The sequence below is a fragment of the Balaenoptera physalus genome (genome assembly GCF_965194825.1).
Source record: "Balaenoptera physalus genome assembly, chromosome: 1".
Classification (NCBI taxonomy): Eukaryota; Metazoa; Chordata; class Mammalia; order Artiodactyla; family Balaenopteridae; genus Balaenoptera; species Balaenoptera physalus.
In genome coordinates, this window is record NC_138882.1 from 143,399,074 (window position 1) to 143,418,974 (window position 19,901).

Consider the following 19,901-nt stretch of genomic DNA (forward strand, 5'->3'; position numbering starts at 1 on the left):
CCCATTCAGAAACACAGGTCATCCTCCTACTCCTTCTCACTCCCAACATGTTATCAGCCACCAATTCCTACAGCTTCTCTAACTCTTAAGTCCAGTTCCTCCTTAATTTGTCCTCAAGTACTTCTTGCTTGAGTTGTTAAATTCTTAATTAACCTTCCATTCTCTAAGTAAATACTCCCATAATCTATTTTGCAGACAACTGCAAGAATACAAAATTGTATATATATAAAAAAAATTATATATATGGTACAATTTTAAGTATGTGAAATTCTCACAGTAATTGTTTAGTATGGTGGGTTTTATTCATAATATTTCCTTGCGTTTTCCAAATGTTCCACCATAATCATGCCCAGTTGTTTTCGTTTTGTTTTGTTTTGTTTTTAAACATCTTTATTGGAGTATAATTGCATTACAATGGTTTTTTTTTTTTAATAGAAGCAAAAAGAAAGCTATTTTATAATGCGAAAACAAAGAGAAATAATATCATACCATGCATCAGTGGCATATCTAGAAGACAACATTCCTGTGTGTGCCGAGGCCTTGGAAACAGCTAGAGCCCTGGGGAGTTGGTATAGAGGCAAGTCTTCTTGCTCCCTTGTTTGAGCCACAGCAGGAAGTTCAACAAGCAAGCCAGGACCTTGCACATCACTTGGAATCATCATGCCTAAAGAGCAAACCCAGATGATAGTGAGCACACGATACACTCATTCATTCTTCATTAATTCAATAAATAGTTATGGATATCTACTACAGGCAGGCCCCTTCCAGATAGAAGACTTATTTATATTAAACTAAGTAAGTAAAACATTTACTATGTCAGATGGTGACAGTACTATGGTAAAAATGATTCTGCAAAGAAGGGGGATAGGGGTTGCTCAGTGAAAGAGGGTTACAATTTTAAGCATGGTCTCACTGAAAAGATGTTATTTTAGCAATATGAATCTTTTATCAAAAGAATCCCCTTTATAAGTCAGAAAGAGAAAGACAAATACTATATGATATCACTTATATGTGGAATCTAAAAAATACAACAAACCAGTGAATAAAACAAAAAAGAAACAGACTTATAGATACAGAGAACAATCTAGTGGTTACCAGTGGGGAGAGGGAAGTGGGGAAGGGTAATACAGGGGTAGGGAGAAAAAAAAGTTATTATGGGATTATATGAAATCATGTATGTGAAACTTCTGAAAACCATAAAGCACTGTAGAATTTAAAGAATCTTTCATTCAATTAAAAAAATAAAAGAAGAAGAATCCCCTCTACGGTGGTATTCTTACCTTACTACAAATTTTCCCTTTATCAACCTAGGCTGTCTCAATTACAGGCATACTGACATTTCACTGATTAAAAAAAAAATAATTCCACAGAATAACAAATAACCAAATAAAAACACTTACATTTTTAAAGGGGCTTTGTCTATAAATTCCAGGATTCTTTTACATTTGTTACCTTATTTAATTCTCACATTAAACTATGAGTTAGAAAAGATAATAGCAACCATATTTTATAGGTGGGGAATTCCAGGTCAAGGAATTTTTGCCAGTTAGAATGAACAAATTGGGACTTCCCCGGAGGGCCAATGGTTAAGACTCCGTGCTTCCACTGCAGGGGGCATGGGTTTGATCCCTGGTCGGGGAAATAAGATCCCGCATGCCGCGCGGCACGGCCAAAACAAAAAAGAATGTACAAATTTACCTGACACGTCATCTGTGTCATTTTCCCATTTACTGAAAAAAGGAGTAACAGGGGCAGAGCTGTGCATGCAGTCCTCCAGCACATGGTTAGAGACCTGCACCCAGACTGGCATAAACCCATTAATTACTCTTAAGATAAACCTCAGGGCTTCCCTGGTGGCGCAGTGGTTGAGAATCTGCCTGCCAATGCAGGGGACACGGGTTCGAGCTCTGGTCTGGGAAGATCCCACATGCCGCGGAGCAACTGGGCCCGTGAGCCACAATTACTGAGCCTGCGCGTCTGGAGCCTGTGCTCCACAACAAGAGAGGCCACGATAGTGAGAGGCCCGTGCACCGCGATGAAGAGTGGCCCCCGCTTGCCACAACTAGGGAAAGCCCTAGCACAGAAACGAAGACCCAACACAGCCATAAATAAATTAAAAAAAAAAAAAAAAAAAAGATATACCTCAGTATCCATCATATCTCATCCACTATAAGTTCCCAGCCAATCTTTCTTCATCATGTTATACAAATATGATGAATAGTGAATCAAATGCCTCCCTTAAATCCATACATTTATGGTATATTTTTGAGACTTGGCTTATCAGAAAATTACCAATGATCACTAAGATACAGACACTCTCCTAAAACTTTTCCTATAAGCATCACCTAAACTTTCCATTTCTTCATATTGAACAAATTTTCTAGTAAACTCACTTCTACTTCTGCTTTTTGTCTTGTCTAGACACACTGGAATCAGGATCTAATCAGCAGAGAATCTGAAGAGGGGGTGAAAGTAACTGTAATGCTCAGGTGGTATTAAAGGAAGTCTCCGGTACCTCAGACATGCTTCACTCTCATCCCCTGGGCCTACATTCCTGCACGCAGTCAAATCCATACCAGTGCCGCACTGCTCTAGCTTTGCCTGTGTCTACCTTCTCCCCCTTGAGAAGGGGCCAGGGATGGGATGGAAATTCTGGCACGAATGGCCTAAAACAGGAGTTGAAAGAACAGAGAACCGGCTCTATTTGCAGAGCTATTTCCCATCCAGCTATGCTGGTAAAGCAGCCTATTAAATTACGGCACTGGGTTTCATAGGTTGCTTCAGTTTGTTTAAAGCTTTTCATTACCTGCTCCACACAAGGCTGCCCATACCCTTTGCCCACTCCTCCTCCACGGACACCTTGGCAGTGCTCAGGTACACATCTCTCCTCTCTCACCGTGCTTGACACAGGCAGACTTACAGTGCTGTTCATCAAGTGCACCACGGTACCTGGGAGCCCATAAAATAAATCGCATCCTTCGGGGCCTATGCAGTTGTTAGGTAACAGCCACAACAGAAGCACACAGGTTAGGAAAACTGGGAAGTTTATTTATTTATTTTTTAAAATATTTATTCATTTATTTGACTGCATCGGGTCTTAGTTGCGGGATCTTCATTGCGGTATGCGCTATCTTTCATTGCGGCACACGGGCTCCTTTCTAGTTGTGGTGCACGGGCTCTAGAGCGTGCAGGCTTAGTTGCCTCGCGGCATATGAGATCTTAGTTCCCCAACCAGGGATTGAACCTGCGTCCCCTGCTTTGGAAAGCGGATTCTTAACCACTGAACCACCAGAGAAGTCCCCAGGGAAGTTTAAAAAAACGGTTCCTAGATAAATGGAAGTTAAAGCTTATAGGAGAGAAATGGGGGGAAGTTCCAAAAGGTTTATACTTAGTGAGGTGCACAAATAGAAAGATAAACAAAATAAAGGCAAGAAGAATCCAAGTAGAGAAGAGAGGGTGTTACTGCACAGCTTAGCAACTGGAAAAAAAAAAAGTAGGGAATCGGTATGCTGTTAAATCACCACCCAGGAGCAGCACTTCACCTTCTCATTCAAGAAATATTTCTTGAGCACCCACTATGGTAACATAATCAGGTATAAGCCTTGCCCTCCAGAAGCTTATGGTAACAGACAGGCATGCAAATACGCGAGTGTGCCTGACTGTGTGTGCAATGACAGAAATTCATCCAGGTTCACTGGAGGCCCACTCCAGGCTGGGCCAGTCAAAGACTGGGAAATAGAACTACTTTCTGTCTGAAATCTTCTGAAATCTCTTAACACTAAATGTATTACTGATTTGACATTGATCTTGTATGCTTTACATTATTAATTATGCTAATTTCTAGGTTTAGTTTCACAGCCCGTGAAGAGCATAGGCTCTTTGAGGAAACCTACTTTTAGATTAAGTACAGGGTCAAAAATAGCCCTTTACACATAGGTTCTCAAAAATAATTTTTAATGTAATTGCTCATAAGTAAATCTAAAATTGTCTGTTACTAACAGAGTGGTCAAAGGGCTACAGATGTGAAAGAGGCCTTACAGAACACTTAGCCCAATTCCATCATTTTACAGCTGAAGAAGTGGAGGGGCTTGGAAAAGCGGGCGGCTTGCCTGGTGACACAGCAGGTTAATGGCTTAGTACTGAGGGACCTGGGACTGAAACTATACTGACTCTGTACCAATAATTTCTTAGTCCACCCATGGTTAGCACGAACCCAGGTATTCACACCTGCCACACAGCATTCTGGCAGCTCTCAAAAATTTTTCCAAAAAGCATGTGGTTATGAACACTCTTCTAGTGAGGACAGGCCTAAGGTATACAAGCGTAGCTTAATTCCTAAAGCTATAATCTCCAGAAATAAATTCCCAGGGCCTTGTCAAATATTAGATTAAGGCAGTATGGTGGGTTGAATGATGGCCCACCTAAAATATATATATCCCTGCCACAGAACCTATAAATGAGAACTTATATGGAAAAAAGGGCTTTGCAGATGTAATTAAGTATCTTGAAATGAGACCATCCTGGATTATCCAAGTGGGCCCTAAATCCAACAGCAGGTGTCCTTATAAGAGAGAGAAGAAGAGAAGACATGGATAGGGAGAAGAGGAGAGGGCCACGTGAGGATGGAGGCAGAGATCAGAATGCTGCAGCCGCAAGCCAAAGGACGCTGGGGCCACCTGAAGCTGGACAAGGCAAAGAACAGATTCTTCCCTAGAGCTCTCAGAAGGAGCACAGCATCTTAATTTAGGACTTCTGGACTCCAGAACAGTGAGAGAATTAACTTCTGTTGTTTTAAGCCACCAAGTTTGTGGCTCTTTGCTACAGCAGCCCTAGGAAACTCATACAGGCAGCAGAAGGCAGAGGAAGTAACTTTGGAGGCACTTAGATGATACCCAGAGCAGGGCTCAGAGGAAGACTGGATCATCCCATGAGGACAAAATCCCTTTCCCTATGTTTTTCCCAACTCCACTGCCCTTCCTCACAAACACCCACCCCATATTTCTAGTCTATTCCTTTCAATCCTGACGGTATAAAACAGTGAATGATTCTCAACCAGGGCAATTTTGTCTCCCAAGGGACATTTGGCAATGTCTGAAGACATTTTGATTTTGATCATGACTGGGAATACCACTGAATCTAGGGTTAGAAGGCAGGGAGGCTGCGAACATCTTACAATGCACAGGTAAGCCCTCTACAACAGAATTATCTGGTCCAAAATAGTGCTTATATGGCTAAAAAGTATCAACGATAATCAAACAGATATGGACCATTAATTCATTTATGAATTCATTTGTGCCATAAATCTTCTCTAAGTATTTAATAGTCAGAGGATACAGAAATGTGGTGAATTAAAAAAAAAAAAAAATAGTATACCAGGAGAGTTTTGGTGAAAAATCCCATTTTTCTCCTAGTCACAATCAGTTATACATTAAGAAAAATTGAATAGACTTATTTAATCTTAGATATTCAAAATTGACTATCCTAATTTTCTTTTTAAATTAATAATTCATGATGTGTTCTGACCTACAGGGAACTGGCAATTGTTATCATCTCACAGATGCCTTCAATCTTTAACCACATTAAGAATTCCATTCTTTAGATTTTTATTTGACAGAATGTTGAATTCATAAAAAACGGTTACATAACTTTTCTATAGCTATCTCTCTCTCCTAACAGCATATTACCATACAACACAAGAACTGCCCACAGAGAAAGACTTTTCCTATAAGTAGAGTCAAAACAGGTGAAGGAAAGCATAAATCCTGAACAATGGCTCTATAAATCCCAATGCTATGAAAGAACTTACCAGGCTCACCTAAGGATCTTAATATTACGACATTAAATATTGCAGTGTTAGATGAGGAAAGATTATTTTTTAAAGTCAAGTTTTCAAAAATATATAAGAATCAATATGGGAAGAGGCAAGGAGAAGCACTACACTTTTAGGATTCTTTAATGGAAACTAAGTTATTAATGTACCAAAATTGACTGTAATATATGGCTATAAAAATGTTTCATAAATGTTTAAAATATGTCTCTTTATTAATATTTAACAACCCCATTCAATGAGCTAACAGTATCACTTAATAGTATCAGAGATTTTAATATATATTAGTAGAGACCTATTTCAGATTCGGCATTAGGCCGTAGTTTTAGTTTTAATCCATAAAGCTAATAAAAAGCAAAATGAGGCAGGGAAAATGCAGCTCTCTCAGAAAACAGAATCTGAAAGCTCTAAGTTGAAATATGATTCACATTATTTTTCCGGATATTTTGAAGCAGATTAATAAGCAGATTTCAATTCAAAACATTATAATGAATGAAAATGTGACAGTAAAATTCATCATATATACAAATAAAACTGAAAGATTGCAAAATAATGTAATTTGTGTTTATGAGAAACGAAAATCACAAACCTAAATCCAGACTACTTTTCGTTAACGAATTAAGATTTTCCAGATCATCAAATCTGCTTTGTTGACTGTTTCCTTCAGTTGAGGGTATGGAGGATAGGGAATCGATGCCAAAGTTTTCTTTCATCTCAAGAGGAAGAAAAACAGAAATGCATTAGTACTTTATGATAAAATGTGGAACACCATAATGTTGTTCAATCCAGATCATAATGATAGCGGAAAACTGGCCCTGCAAACAAGCCTTCTCAAGTAACGGTTTATACTGTGGTAAGCAGTAACAAATGTTAGTAACTTAATATCTGCAAGAGTACAGGCTAGTAAAATCTGTTTTTTCCAAACACTGGATTTTTTAACAACAAACAAAATTGTTTTATAAACATTAATAAGTAGATTTAAATAAACATTCACCAAGGCAGAGGAATAAAAATCTATCAAGTCAAGCAAGGTCAATGGTTGATACTCATTGTGTCCTGGATCATGCTGGATCACAACTTAAATAGCTTCATTGTTGATCTGGAAACACCTGGGGAATTTTCATAGTTCTAAGCCTTTGCTATGCCCTCCCTGACACACTTATCTGCCTAGTGAACAACCTGTTCCCCGAACCTAAAACCTACAGGTAAGCACAGTCAAAAGTTATTACACTTTCCTTGTCTTCCTTTTACACAGGTCTTTTATGGTTTTCCAAAGTTACAATCTTCCAGAACATACAATTTTCATTGATGTATTTTATTATGATATTTAAAAACATTTATATGCATGAAATTAAATGACAACATTATGGCCACCATAGGCATTTACCTTAACTCATTTAAGGTGAATAACACTATGTTATTCTCTATTGTTGGAAATTTAGGTTGTTCGAAACAAAAAAATGAATTATATTTTTTACAACAGTCCATGTTTTTTCATGGTTAAACTGGTCATACTTCAATGATAAGAAAAGAACCTCTCATAAACTGATGTACCAAATACTGCTAGATTTTATCAAATAGATTATGAATATAATTGAGTCTATAACTGTATCAGATACCCAAAGGAGGCTACAGTACATAGAATTCAACTCAAATATTAAAAAGAGGTGAGAAAGGAAATATGACTATTTAGTTGCCTAGAATAAAATAAGCAAGAAGAACTTATTAGAGAAAGGAGTCAGGAGGAGATGGCAGCCACTGAGTACTTAAAAAGAAGAAATTTTACAACAATTTTTGAACTGTCTGGATTTTTTTTTTTAAGTGAATGGCAATTATGTAACTGAGGAATAAGAATTGATGCCTAAATCTGAGATTTCAATACAGTGGGTATGAAAGGTTAAATCTTTAGAAAAATCAATTCAGGGGGCTTCCCTGGAGGCGCAGTGGTTGAGAATCTGCCTGCCAATGCAGGGGACACGGGTTCGAGCCCTGGTCTGGGAAGATCCCACATGCCACGGAGCGACTAGGCCTGTGAGCCACAATTGCTGAGCCTGCGCGTCTGGAGCCTGTGCTCCGCAACAAGAGAGGCCGCGATAGTGAGAGGCCCGCGCACCGCGATGAAGAGTGGCCCCCACTTGCCGCAACTAGAGAAAGCCCTCGCACAGAAACGAAGACCCAACACAGCCAAAAATAAATAAATAAATAAATAAAATTAAAAAAAAAAATCAATTCAGTTTTTTTCTAAATAGAGAAGAAAATAAAAACATAAAATTATTCTCAGGTAACTAATCCTCAGGCAAAAAGAATCAGATATTTTAAAAAAGGGCAAAGGACTTAGACATTTCTCCAAAGGATATTTGAAGATCGCCAATAAGCACATGAAAAGCTGCTCAAGGTCACTAACAGAGAAATACAAATCAAAACCACAGTGAGCTACCACTTCACACCTATTTAAAAAACAGAAAACAAGTGTTGGCGAGCATGTAGAGAAATTAGAAAACTTATGCATTGCCGGCAGAAATGAAAATGGTACAGCTTCTATGGAAAACAGTATGATGATTCCTAAAAAAATTAAACAGAATTACCATAAGATCTTGCAATTTCACTTCTGGGTGTAGAGCACCCAAAATTTGGTTTTTGAACAAATATTTGTATACCAGTGTCCACAGCAGCATTGTTCACAATAGCCAAAGATAGAAACAGTCCAGATGTCCATCAGCTGATGAATGAGTAAACAAAAGTTGGTATATATACCTTCAGTGGCATGTTATTCAGCCTCAAAAAGTGAGAAAACGCTGACACGATACATGTATGAACCTTGAAGACATCATGCTAAGTGAAATAAGCCAGACACAAAAGGCTAAATATTGTATGATTCCACTTACATGAGGTGCTTTGAGTAGTCAAATTTTTAGAGACAGAAAGTAGAATTGTGGTTGGTTGCCAGAGGATGAGGGAAGGTGAGAATGAGCAGTTATTGCTTAGTGTGTACAGAGTTTCAATTTGGGAAGATGAAAAAGTTCTGGAGACGGATGGTGGTAATGGTTGTACAATAATGTGAGTGTATTAATGCCACAGGAACTATAAGCCTAAAAATGCTTAAAAGGTCAACTTTATGTAATGTGTATTTTATCACAATTAAAAATAAAGAACCAGATCTATAAATCTTGATGGCTTCACCCTTCAACTAAAATGGAATAACAGGGTGGTAGAGAATGATAAATTTATAAGTAGTTGGGTACTATTTGCACTCCACAAATATAGCTACATCTGTAACCCAAAATGGATATTACAATGAAGACAGAAGTGATAATGTTCCTCTACCTTTTTGGAGGGCACCCTCTAAATAGAAGAGTATTGGGAATTACATATTTGTAAGGTATTTGACTGTGTTTTTAAAATCTACCCACTCAGGGCTTATTATATTAAAGTATCGTCACTGGATCCACCATAATGAGAGAAAGGCAAATAAAGATCCAAGCCCATCCTGATCATGTGGGTACAACTGTTACAGGGGATCAGAATATTCCACCCAGAAATATGTCACTTTGGCATAAGGATTATTTTGAACTGAAGAAAAAGAGTGAACTCAGAAAAGCTTCCTATCCTCCCCTGATTCTCAATCACCAGAGATGACTCTAGACTCTTCAGCTCAGAGATGGCACTAAGAGAGATGTACATGACAAACGTTACTAAAACAATCCTTATCTTCCATCAATTCCCCCCATATATTTACCTTCCCACAGTATGCTGATCTTAAAAGCCTAAATCCCTTTTCCTTTGTCTTGTCACTTCTCTACAAGTTCACTGTTCTTTGTTAAGATGCTGTATAAGCCCAAGTTCTAACCCCTCCTTTGAGTGAATCATCACTGAGTTTCTCCTGTGTATATGCATGATGCAGGTGTTAATAAACGGTTTTTCTTTTCTTAATCTGTCTTTTGTCAGTTTGATTTCCAGGGCCCCAGCCAGAGGAGCCTAGGAGGGTAGAGGAAAAAGGGTTTTTCCTCCCATACACTGTCATCACTGCTGGGTGTGGGGAAGGGAGGAAAAGAGCTAATGCCCATATATCAGGGCAAAACTCTAATTCAAAAAGATGCATGAACCCCTATGTTCACAGCAGCACTATTCACAGTAGCCAAGACATGGAAACAACCTAAATGTCTATCAACAGATGAATGGATAGAGAAGATGTGGCACATATATACAATGGAATATTAGTCAGCCATAAAAAAGAATGAAATAATGCCATCTACAGCAACATGGATGGACCTAGAGATTATCATACTAAGTGAACTAAGTCAGAAAGAGAAAGACAAATACCGCATGATATCACTTATATGTGGAATCTAAAATATGAAACAAATGAACCTATCTATGAAACAGAAACAGAATCACAGACATAGAGAACAGACTGGTGGTTGCCAAAGGGGAGGGGTTTGGGGGAGAGATGGAGTGGAAGGCTGGGGTTAGCAGATGTAAGCTTTTATATATGGAATGGATAAACAACAAGGTCCTACTGTATAGCACAGAGAACTAGATTCAATATCTTATGATGATATTTTATATTTTCCATAATGGAAAAGAATATTAAAAAATGTGTATATATATGTATAGCTGAATCACTTTGCTATACTGCAGTAATTAACACATTGTAAATCAACTATACTTCAGTAAAAATTAAAAATTAAAAAAAGAGTTAATGCTCAAAGCAAGAACATATAATTATTTAAAGAAAATAAAATACTGTTTAGGTAAGATACATTAGGGTTGAAGCAATCTTAATCAATGCCAGTTTAGGGAGCCTATACATGTTACCTCACAGAATAAGAAAGCTGGGAAATTTAACAGAGTTAGTAATTAAGATGCATGTCCTTCAAACTGTGAGCACTGAATGCTGTTTAAACAAGCTTTATAAAGAGCACTTTGATAAACAATAGAGGCAGTGGTTACACTGTGAAAATCATCAATATAAACTTAGAAGACGAATTTTTAAAAAACCTAATATTATGCAAATGATGCTTGAGATCAGAATAAAATTTTGACTGACAATATGGATTCAAAAATTACTGTATCTGAAACAACTGAGATGAAAATGAAGATGGTACAGTTGAAGAACAAAGATCAAAAAGTGATTCTAGTAATAATATAGATTCTGGCATTAATATGCATTGAAAGAATCTGAATAAAATTCTATCATTAAATGTGAGAACAGGCAAAAAAATTGATATTTTATAGGTTTTAAAACAGGAATCCTTAACTAAATTTATAAAGTAAATATTATTAATATACATTTGACTATTTCATCTATATCCCTAAAAGTTTGTATATTAAAATGGGCCTATATTTTAGGTTGCCTTATATTGGGGTAAATAGAAAAATTTATTTTTATGGAAGAAAACAGCCACAAGAAGACAGTATTTATGAATATTCAATAACCTGCAATTACTAACTTGCTCCATATAACTGACTATTCTGTTTGAGGTCAAGCACTTACAGACATAGGAGTGGGACTGGCAGAGATAGAAAGAACCAATGTCAGTGGCAACATACCAGGTGATTCGATGTCACCTCTTCCCACATTAGTCACATAATCCCAAAAATCTGTTCGCTGGTAGACTGCCCAGAGTCCACTACCAGGGGTAATCCTCTGGGGTTCCTAAATACATAAATACAGCATCTTGCATAGCAGCGGGACCCACAAGCATTTGCAAAAAGGATAAATGTAGGAAGATCTAAGGGAGGCAAGGAAAAAACCCAGCTCTATCTGCCTGTGAGAGAGCAAATGAAGGCTACTTTGCACATCACTGCAGGGAAGTTGCTGACCTCAGTGAGGAGGGCACTGTACTGCACCTGAACACACTGCTATGTACCCCACACAAAAACTTTCTCTTCATTTGCTTGGAAGTTAATTTGGGGAAAGAAATAAACAAACAAAAATAAAACATTAAAAATATCCCTAATGAAAGATTCCAACTGGTGACCAGTTAACTCTAATTTGATTTAAAAAAAAACTTATTGGTGATTTAATAGCAAGGGCAAACCTATTAAAATATAATGCTTTCCTGCCAAGTTGTCAACAGGTAGTATCACAAATGTAAAGATAATCTTCTGGAGTTCAGTGACTTTCTATTTAGTATCATATATAATACAGAGAACAGTGTGGATAAGCAAGACAGAAACAAGAATAAATCTTTAAACAATTTTGCCTTGATTTTCCTTGACAAATACATTATGTGAGAAATACAGAGCTGTGTCTCCCTGACAGAATTTTTTAAAAGAAAATCACAAATGGCAAAAGAACTCTTCCTTGAAATCGGTCATTAGGAGAAAAACATCACTAAAAAAGCAAGGTAAAAAAAAATAAAACCCACCATAAAAGCAAGGCAACTACAGTTTATTAACTCCAGCCAGAAGTTACGTAACACAGAAATGATGAGGTTTACTTAAAGCAACACACTGTATGGTACATTTTGGAAAAAAATGATTTATGATGAAAAGACCCATTGAATTTTGTTCATTTGTTTGAAAGCTGTATGACTTGTGGACAGAGATAGGGAGGGAGGAGTCAGGGAGGATGTGGAAGATGTGCTCTAATCCCTTACCATCTTTTCAGTGCTACAGCCACACTGCTGCATCTCCTGGGAATACGCGCTCATCGTGGACCTGGCTTCTTGAGGCTCAGGCAGTTCGCAATCCTGGTACCACTGTGTACCAAAGTGCAGCTCCTTCATGGATGGAACAGGAGCAGCCTCTTGAATGTGCGATGAGGGATACGATTCCATGGACTGAAAGCGGTTTTGATAGAGCTCATATTCTTCATCAACAAGCATTTCTCTTTCTTCACCCATTTCCTGCAATCTAGGCGCCATAAATTCAAGCATTTCCCAGGCCTCCTTACTATTGTCTACCACTTTTTGTTGCGACTGGAAAGCCTTTCCCAAATCTAGAAATGGCTCATCCACAAGCTCTTCTTTAAAATAGGGCTCATCTCTAAATCCCTGTGAATAAAAATTGCAAAAAAAACTTTAAACTACGTCTGTATTAAAGCTGCACCCTACACATTAACTGGAAAATTAACCCCTGACGTAACTGCAATGACGGTATTACATGACAATGCATGGTTAACCTGACAGCTCTCCATTACAAATGAGAAGAAATACAATCTCACTGCCACACAAGCCTCAACCCTGAAAAGAAACAAACAACAAGAGGCAAAAATCTGCCTTTGGCAAGGTGACTGACTAGTCTGAAAGGTTCACTATACATCAACTGCCTTAAAATTCTCAGTCAGAAATAGGAATTTTGTTAAACTGCTACATTGAATATTTAACTCCTGCATCTCATATAAAAAATAATACATAAATATGGATGCACTTCATACTATCACTTAAGAAAGCAAAAACTTAAAAGGTCAGGATTTTCAGGTTTATATAACTCAAAAGACATTAATGGTTATTTGAATGTTTATAAAACATTCTCTATAAACTAAAGATATGGGGAATATGTCTCAACTACTTTGAGTATGACTCTTTTATAATATACCACTTAATAGAAATTTATTTTTGCATCTGCATTAATAATATAAAACAAAAGGAATGAATACAGTATGCTCTTCAATTAATTCATACTTCACTAATCAGAAGAGCAAGTACATAAAACTGAAGCTAGATAGTCATGCATGAGCAGAAACTTTGTTGAGTTCCTAGGTAACGCTTGAGGAATATATGGATCTGCTGAGCCTTTGACATAACTCCAAGGCACCTTAGGGTGCTGGGCACAATGAGGCCCAATTCCCTCTAAGGGATCAATGACATTTCCTATTTTAAGTCCTATTCATTAAGTATCAATAAATGTAAATTCCTGAAATGAATCTACTCCTTCCCAATGCTTCCTCACTTTCAGCTAGACGTCATTGCAGTGACACTTTTAAATTAATATACTATACCAAATACTGTAACCTAGTTATTTCAAAAAAAGAAAAAACTGCATTTAGAAGGCATATTTAAATATGTCACACAGTTATGAAATTGTAACAAAAAATGTTTAAACTAAAAAAATATAATGGACATTACAGGACTACATATCAGCTTTAGACACTGTCAACAAACTATGTGAAGAATATCAAGACAGTTGTTATCAAGTAAAGCAAAACCATACTCTAACTGCAAGAAGCAAAATAAACACAATTCATTTTAAGAATAAAAAGGGAAAAGCTTCAAAATATACTTTCTAATATTAAAGCATAAAGTAAGGTTTGACTAAATAACTCTTTTCTTTAGAAAGTATTCAATAAGAAGATCTGTATAGCTCTTATTCTACAGCATTTTTTTTTTTAATGCAGGTCTATTTTCAAAAATATGTTCTACCCTCAAAATTTTAAGAGTATATTAGTGATATAAAATGAGGTATGTTTGTTCTTTGAAAATGCCTTATACCTGGGCTATGTCATTTATGGAGGCAATGTGATACAAGAGAGAAAAGATTTCAGTTTTAAAAAAATTAATAGGGACTTCCCTGGTGGTCCAGGGGTTAAGAATCTGCGCTTCCACTGCAGGGGACACGGGTTTGACCCCGGTCGGGGATCTATGATCCCGCATGTCACGCACTGCAGCCAAAAATAAATAAATAAATAAATAGCTGCAATAAAAAAAATTAATAAGGGGGATATTATTTAATTTGTATCTATTTAGCCAAGAGAGTGAGAACAAGCTTTTGTCTTCTTTATAATAGCAACTGTTTACTTGGGAAATAAATGTACTAAATACCTTGGGTGCTTCAAGTATTAAAGATGAATTTATATCATGAACTGTTCCTGAAATTTCAGTCTTGTCTTCATTATTGTTTGAATGTAAAATACAATTTTCTTCCTCTTTATCACCTTCCTGAAAATAGAAGCACTTTTAATTTTTAATTATTTTAGCATGACTGAAGAACTGTTTTTGTCAACCATGAAACTTTTATTGAGTTCTAATTGACATATAACATTATATTAGTTTTAAGTGTACAACATAATGATTTGGTAGATGTATATGTTACAAAATAATCACCACGATAAGTTTAGTTAACATTTCAAATTTCAAATATACACTACAGTGTTGTTAACTATAGTCACCATGCTACACCTTACATCCTTAGGACTTATAACTGGAGATTTGTATCTTTTGACCACCTTCACCTATTTTGCCCACCCCCAGCCCCCAACTCTGGCAACCAAAGAAGTACTTTTGTAATGAAGAAAATATCTTAGTTTCAAACGCTTTTCAGATTAATTCTCATCTTTCCATTAAATGCAAGTACACAATAAAATTTATGTAAATTGTTTTATGAGACCAAATTTTTCTTTAATAACCAAAAAAAACCATGTTCAGGTCAAAGCTTCTCAAACTTTTTATTCTTTTTAGGTATTCCTTAAAGAAAAAATCACTTTCCCAGGAAGAGACCTTAATATTAAGAAACACCTAAGTTTATACAGGGTGATACTCAAAATATTTAACAATGGTACAGGGTAGCCACTCTCCATCAGAAGGGGGACAATCATCATGATGCTCCCCAGCTCAGCATCAGTCCCAGGTAATAACACAGCTACAATTTATCAAGTCCTAGCTATATATCAAAATCTATGGTAAACACTTTTACGTGCTTTGTCTCAGCTTAATCTTTACAGCAATTCTATTAGGTCAGGATTTTTATACTTACATGAAAATAACATCAAATAGATATATATCTCACAGGCACAGGTTTTAGCACTTTAAATATATCAATTCATTTAATATATTTATTAATATATTAATACATATTCTAAGAAGTAGGTGCTCTTATTAACCTCATTTTACAGATGAGTAACACAGGCACAGTAATTTGCTCAAAGGTACATAGCTAGTCAGTTACACACCCAGAATTTGAGCCCTGGCTGTCTGGCTCTAGAGCCTGTGATCTCAGCTACCATGATTTGTGATCCCAAGTGGGAGCTGGTGAGGTTAAATAACTGGCCCAAGGACACACAGCTTTGCAAATCACAGAACTAAGCAAAATCCCACAGATGTCTGGCTCAAGAACTCCACTGCCAGCTCTGTCCTGTGAGTTCTGAAGATACAATGAACTTTTTTTTTTTAATTAATTTATTTATTTATGGCTGTGTTGGGTCTTCGTTTCTGTGCGAGGGCTTTCTCTAGTTGCGGCAAGTGGGGGCCACTCTTCATCACGGTGCGCGGGCCTCTCACTATTGCGGCCTCTCTTGTTGCGGAGCACAGGCTCCAGACGCGCAGGCTCAGTAGTTGTGGCTCACGGGCCTAAATGCTCCGCGGCATGTGGGATCTTCCCAGACCAGGGCTCGAACCCGTGTCCCCTGCATTGGCAGGCAGATAGATTCTCAACCACTGCGCCACCAGGGAAGCCCTACAATGAACTTTTTAAAGTCAGTTTTTATCTGTGACATCTGAGGTGACTTTGTAGAAAAGAGAAAGTAAGTCACGTTTCTGGTTAACATGAAACTATATAGATAATAAGTTTCTATAGAAGACTATAATGCAAGATTATAGAACACCTATATTATATAGATAGTACATATCTATATGGTATAAGACTTAATAAAAAATAATTCTATTCTCCTGTTACATATTCATAGTCTTTCTGCTCCAACTTGACTTTGGACCTTCTTATTCATACTCTCTCTCCGGTTCTCCTGAGGACTGAGCAAATGCTCAGCAAACATTAAGTGATGAGATAAGTGGCCACCAACCGGACCATGAGAGAGAGAGAGACAGAGAGACCTCAGAGAAGATCCATGCATTACTATTTACAGCTCACAGACAGTTGTGATAAAAGAACCCAGATGTTAAAGAAGGAATTACTTAGTGGTGATTCCATTAAATATTTCTAAGTCTTGAAAGTGACCTTCTCTCATTCCTTCACTGGCCTCCCACTCCCCAGCATCCTGGCAGCCTTCTACTCACTGAGGGAAGCCTAGGCAAAGGTCCACCTCACAATTACTGTGTTCCAAAATCCTCTCAGAGCAAGGCTCCAAGGTCCCGAGGTTTGTGCAGCTCTACCTCTTCCAGAAATAGCACAGGAATCCACAGCCAGTTGTTACTAAGTTCTGTTCTTTATACTGCCTGAGACTTTCTTCAGTTGCTTCAAAGTAAAATCACACTGTTTAGGTCCTATAGATCATAAATAGTTGGGACTTTCTCTGGTAACCCAAATAATCAGGCAAATAATCATCAGGGAAAATCTAGACAAAGTTCTTGTCACAATCCAAAATACCAAGATGAGGTCCCCAGAAAAATATTAAGTTTCCCCTCCTTAATTTGTCCAAAAATCAAACTGGGTATCTCATGGTATATACTGACTATGGCAACACTCACACACCAAATACACAATATAAAGTCAAGAATTTGACTTAGCTATGTGCTATATTCCATTTCAAAATGTTTAAAGTATCTGATAGGTGTAATATATAGGTATCTTGATGTATAATATGTGAAGAATAATAAAGTAATATATGAAGGTCATGTGAGGTTCCCCAATGCAAAAATACTATGTGTAATACATGACTCTATGTCTATAAATGAACATATGTAACGATATCTATATAGACAGATCTCTATATACCTATTTATCTATATGAACACTTGTAGTGTGCTAATATATTTCACAGAATAAACGAATTTTAGAGTTAAGAAAGATCTTATGAATTCTCTAGTCTTTTTTAGTCTTTTCAGAAATGAAAAAGTAGGCTCAGAAAAGTGCTGTACCTATGATCGAATTACTGGTATAGGGTTTCTCAAAGTGCAAAAATTCTGCATCAGAACTACGCCGGTGACTCACTGAAGAGGCAGATTCCTGAACAGCAGACGAGAATCACTAAATCAGAATCTCCAAGAGTAGGACCTGGGAAACTGCATTTTAACCATCTCCAAGGTGATTCTTATGTCTATCACATATCATTGAATTTGAGACCCACTGGGCTAACTTGTAGCAAAGTTAGAAACAGAGCCCCGATTTCTTGAAATCCAGTCCAACACTCTACTACAACCATGCTATCTGTTTCAGACATGCGGCATGAAACTAAACTTGTGACAACAAATTAGAATAGGAACATATAGCATTGTGGCTAAGAGTACAGGATCTGAAGCCACTCTGCTGAGTTTATATTCCAACTCTCCCCTTTACTAGTTATATCACCTTGCATAAGTTACTCAGCTCTGTGTCTTGACTAACTCAATACACAGTAGTGGTAATAAGAGGATTACCTCCTCTTAAAGTTTCTGTGATGATTAAATTAGTGCATGTAAAGAGTTTAAAATACTGAGTGACATATAGTAAACATTCAATAATACTTTAATGCCACTTGAAAATTATCATCAAGTATTTTTTTTACATTGGGGAACCACAAGAGCACCATAGCTAATAATACTTCAGTCAGAAACAGTGATCTAGGGAAGTTGCAGGAACAAAAAACGAGAAAGAAAAAGAAAAACAAACAGTGATCTAACATAGTGCATGAGATTAAACAATAAGATGACTTCAGGATGGCTTGACCATATCGGAGTTTAGATGCTAGGGGTTACAAGGCACATTGATGGTCAGAAAAGCATATTAAAATCTTACTGAGATATGGTTAACTAGATTTCAACTTACCAAGCCATCTCGACATCATGTCCAAATGAAAGTTAAAACACATAAACATACTTATTTTAATTTATAACATAAGGAATGTAATGAAAACTTAGAAGTCTGTGCTAAAAGTATAAAGATAAAAGTAGTAACAGTAGGACTAGTAATGTTGGCAGCTAGCACTGATGTAGTAATGTGCTAATAAGCACTTAACAAATATCTTTAATCCTCAAAATCCTATGAGGTAGACATTTTTTTCTGAAAATTAAGTCAAGGACGTTAAGAAACTTGCACAAAGACACATGTATAGTAAGCAGTGGAACAGGGATTCGAAGCCAGGTGTATCTGTCTGCAAAATCCATGTTCTCAACTATTGATATTATCAATATCCTATAATAATGTAGTATTATCATTTCCTATATTAACAAAATTCGACACTTACCACCAAAGGCTTACAGATGCCAAGGTGTACAGTGCCTGGTGGCACAGCTTTCAACACTTCCACAGCTTCAGCAAGTGTGGTGTTGTCCAAACAGTATTCATTGACTGAGACCAGGCGGTCTCCAGGTAATAGTTCTCTGCCTCTTTCTGCCACACCATCTGCCACCAGGGAGCGAATCACAATCACTGATCTTGTGGGATCTAAGGGGTCCTAAGGATCAAGCAAAAAAGAAAGATGAGTCAGTTCCCTAAAAACAAATATATAGCCTTAAGACAAGTATGTGGACAGTTACACCTCAGCGATATTGTGGGTTTGGTTCCAGACAACTACAATAAAGCGAAATCACAATAAAGTGAGTCACATAAGTTTTTTGGTTTCCCCAGTGCATATACAAGTTATGTTTACACTATACTGTAGTCTACAAAGTGTGCAATAACATTATGTCTAAAAAAACAATGTCATACCTTAATTTAAAAATACCTTATTACTAAAAAATGCTAACCATCATCTAAATGATACAGGGTTGCTACAAACCTTCAATATGTAAAAAAATGCAATATCTGGAAAGTGCAAATAAAGCTAAGCACAATAGAAAAGGGTACGTCTGACTCATGAATCTCATTTGACTATTTACTTTATGTGTCCAGTATTCTGGTGGTATTCTTCCAAAAACAAAATCTATTAAAATATCACTCTCTACATCCACACAAATATCAGCTTGTATCAAGGTAAAGACATAACCTTAACAACTTCAGTTGCATGTCTGAGCGCTCAATACATATAAATTTCTTTTCTAAAGTTTTGATGATTGACATTTTGTTGGACCACAAGAGATCTGGGGAGAGTTGGAAAAGAATCTCTGACATCCTTAAGCATAGTCATACTGTGGACCAAAGACAAGCCCATCTATTACTGCTCTTGGGCAATAAGTAGGCTCCAAAAGTAGTGTACTATGGGAGATGATACTGCATTCTTAGGCATTCCACCAGTATAAAACCTTCTTGCTAAATCACTTAA

The 19,901-nt window shown here is 37.0% G+C and overlaps 1 protein-coding gene across 18 annotated transcripts in view; it reads right to left on the minus strand.

Annotated features, from left to right (window-relative positions):
- Positions 1 to 19,901, minus strand: part of PATJ (PATJ crumbs cell polarity complex component) — a 345,994-nt gene that overhangs the window by 229,036 nt on the left and 97,057 nt on the right. For 14 of the 18 annotated variants that reach the window (XM_082453160.1, XM_082453172.1, XM_082453170.1 and 11 more), the window contains exons 18-22: positions 18,885 to 19,094; positions 14,593 to 14,724; positions 12,430 to 12,825; positions 6,417 to 6,540; positions 490 to 664 (exon numbers count right to left, since the gene is read on the minus strand). In XM_082453160.1, coding sequence (XP_082309286.1) covers positions 490 to 664; positions 6,417 to 6,540; positions 12,430 to 12,825; positions 14,593 to 14,724; positions 18,885 to 19,094 — 1,037 coding nt within the window. The remainder of the gene's footprint in view (positions 1 to 489; positions 665 to 6,416; positions 6,541 to 12,429; positions 12,826 to 14,592; positions 14,725 to 18,884; positions 19,095 to 19,901) is intronic. The other 4 variants (XM_082453175.1, XM_082453166.1, XM_082453174.1 and 1 more) reach the window with 1 other exon arrangement.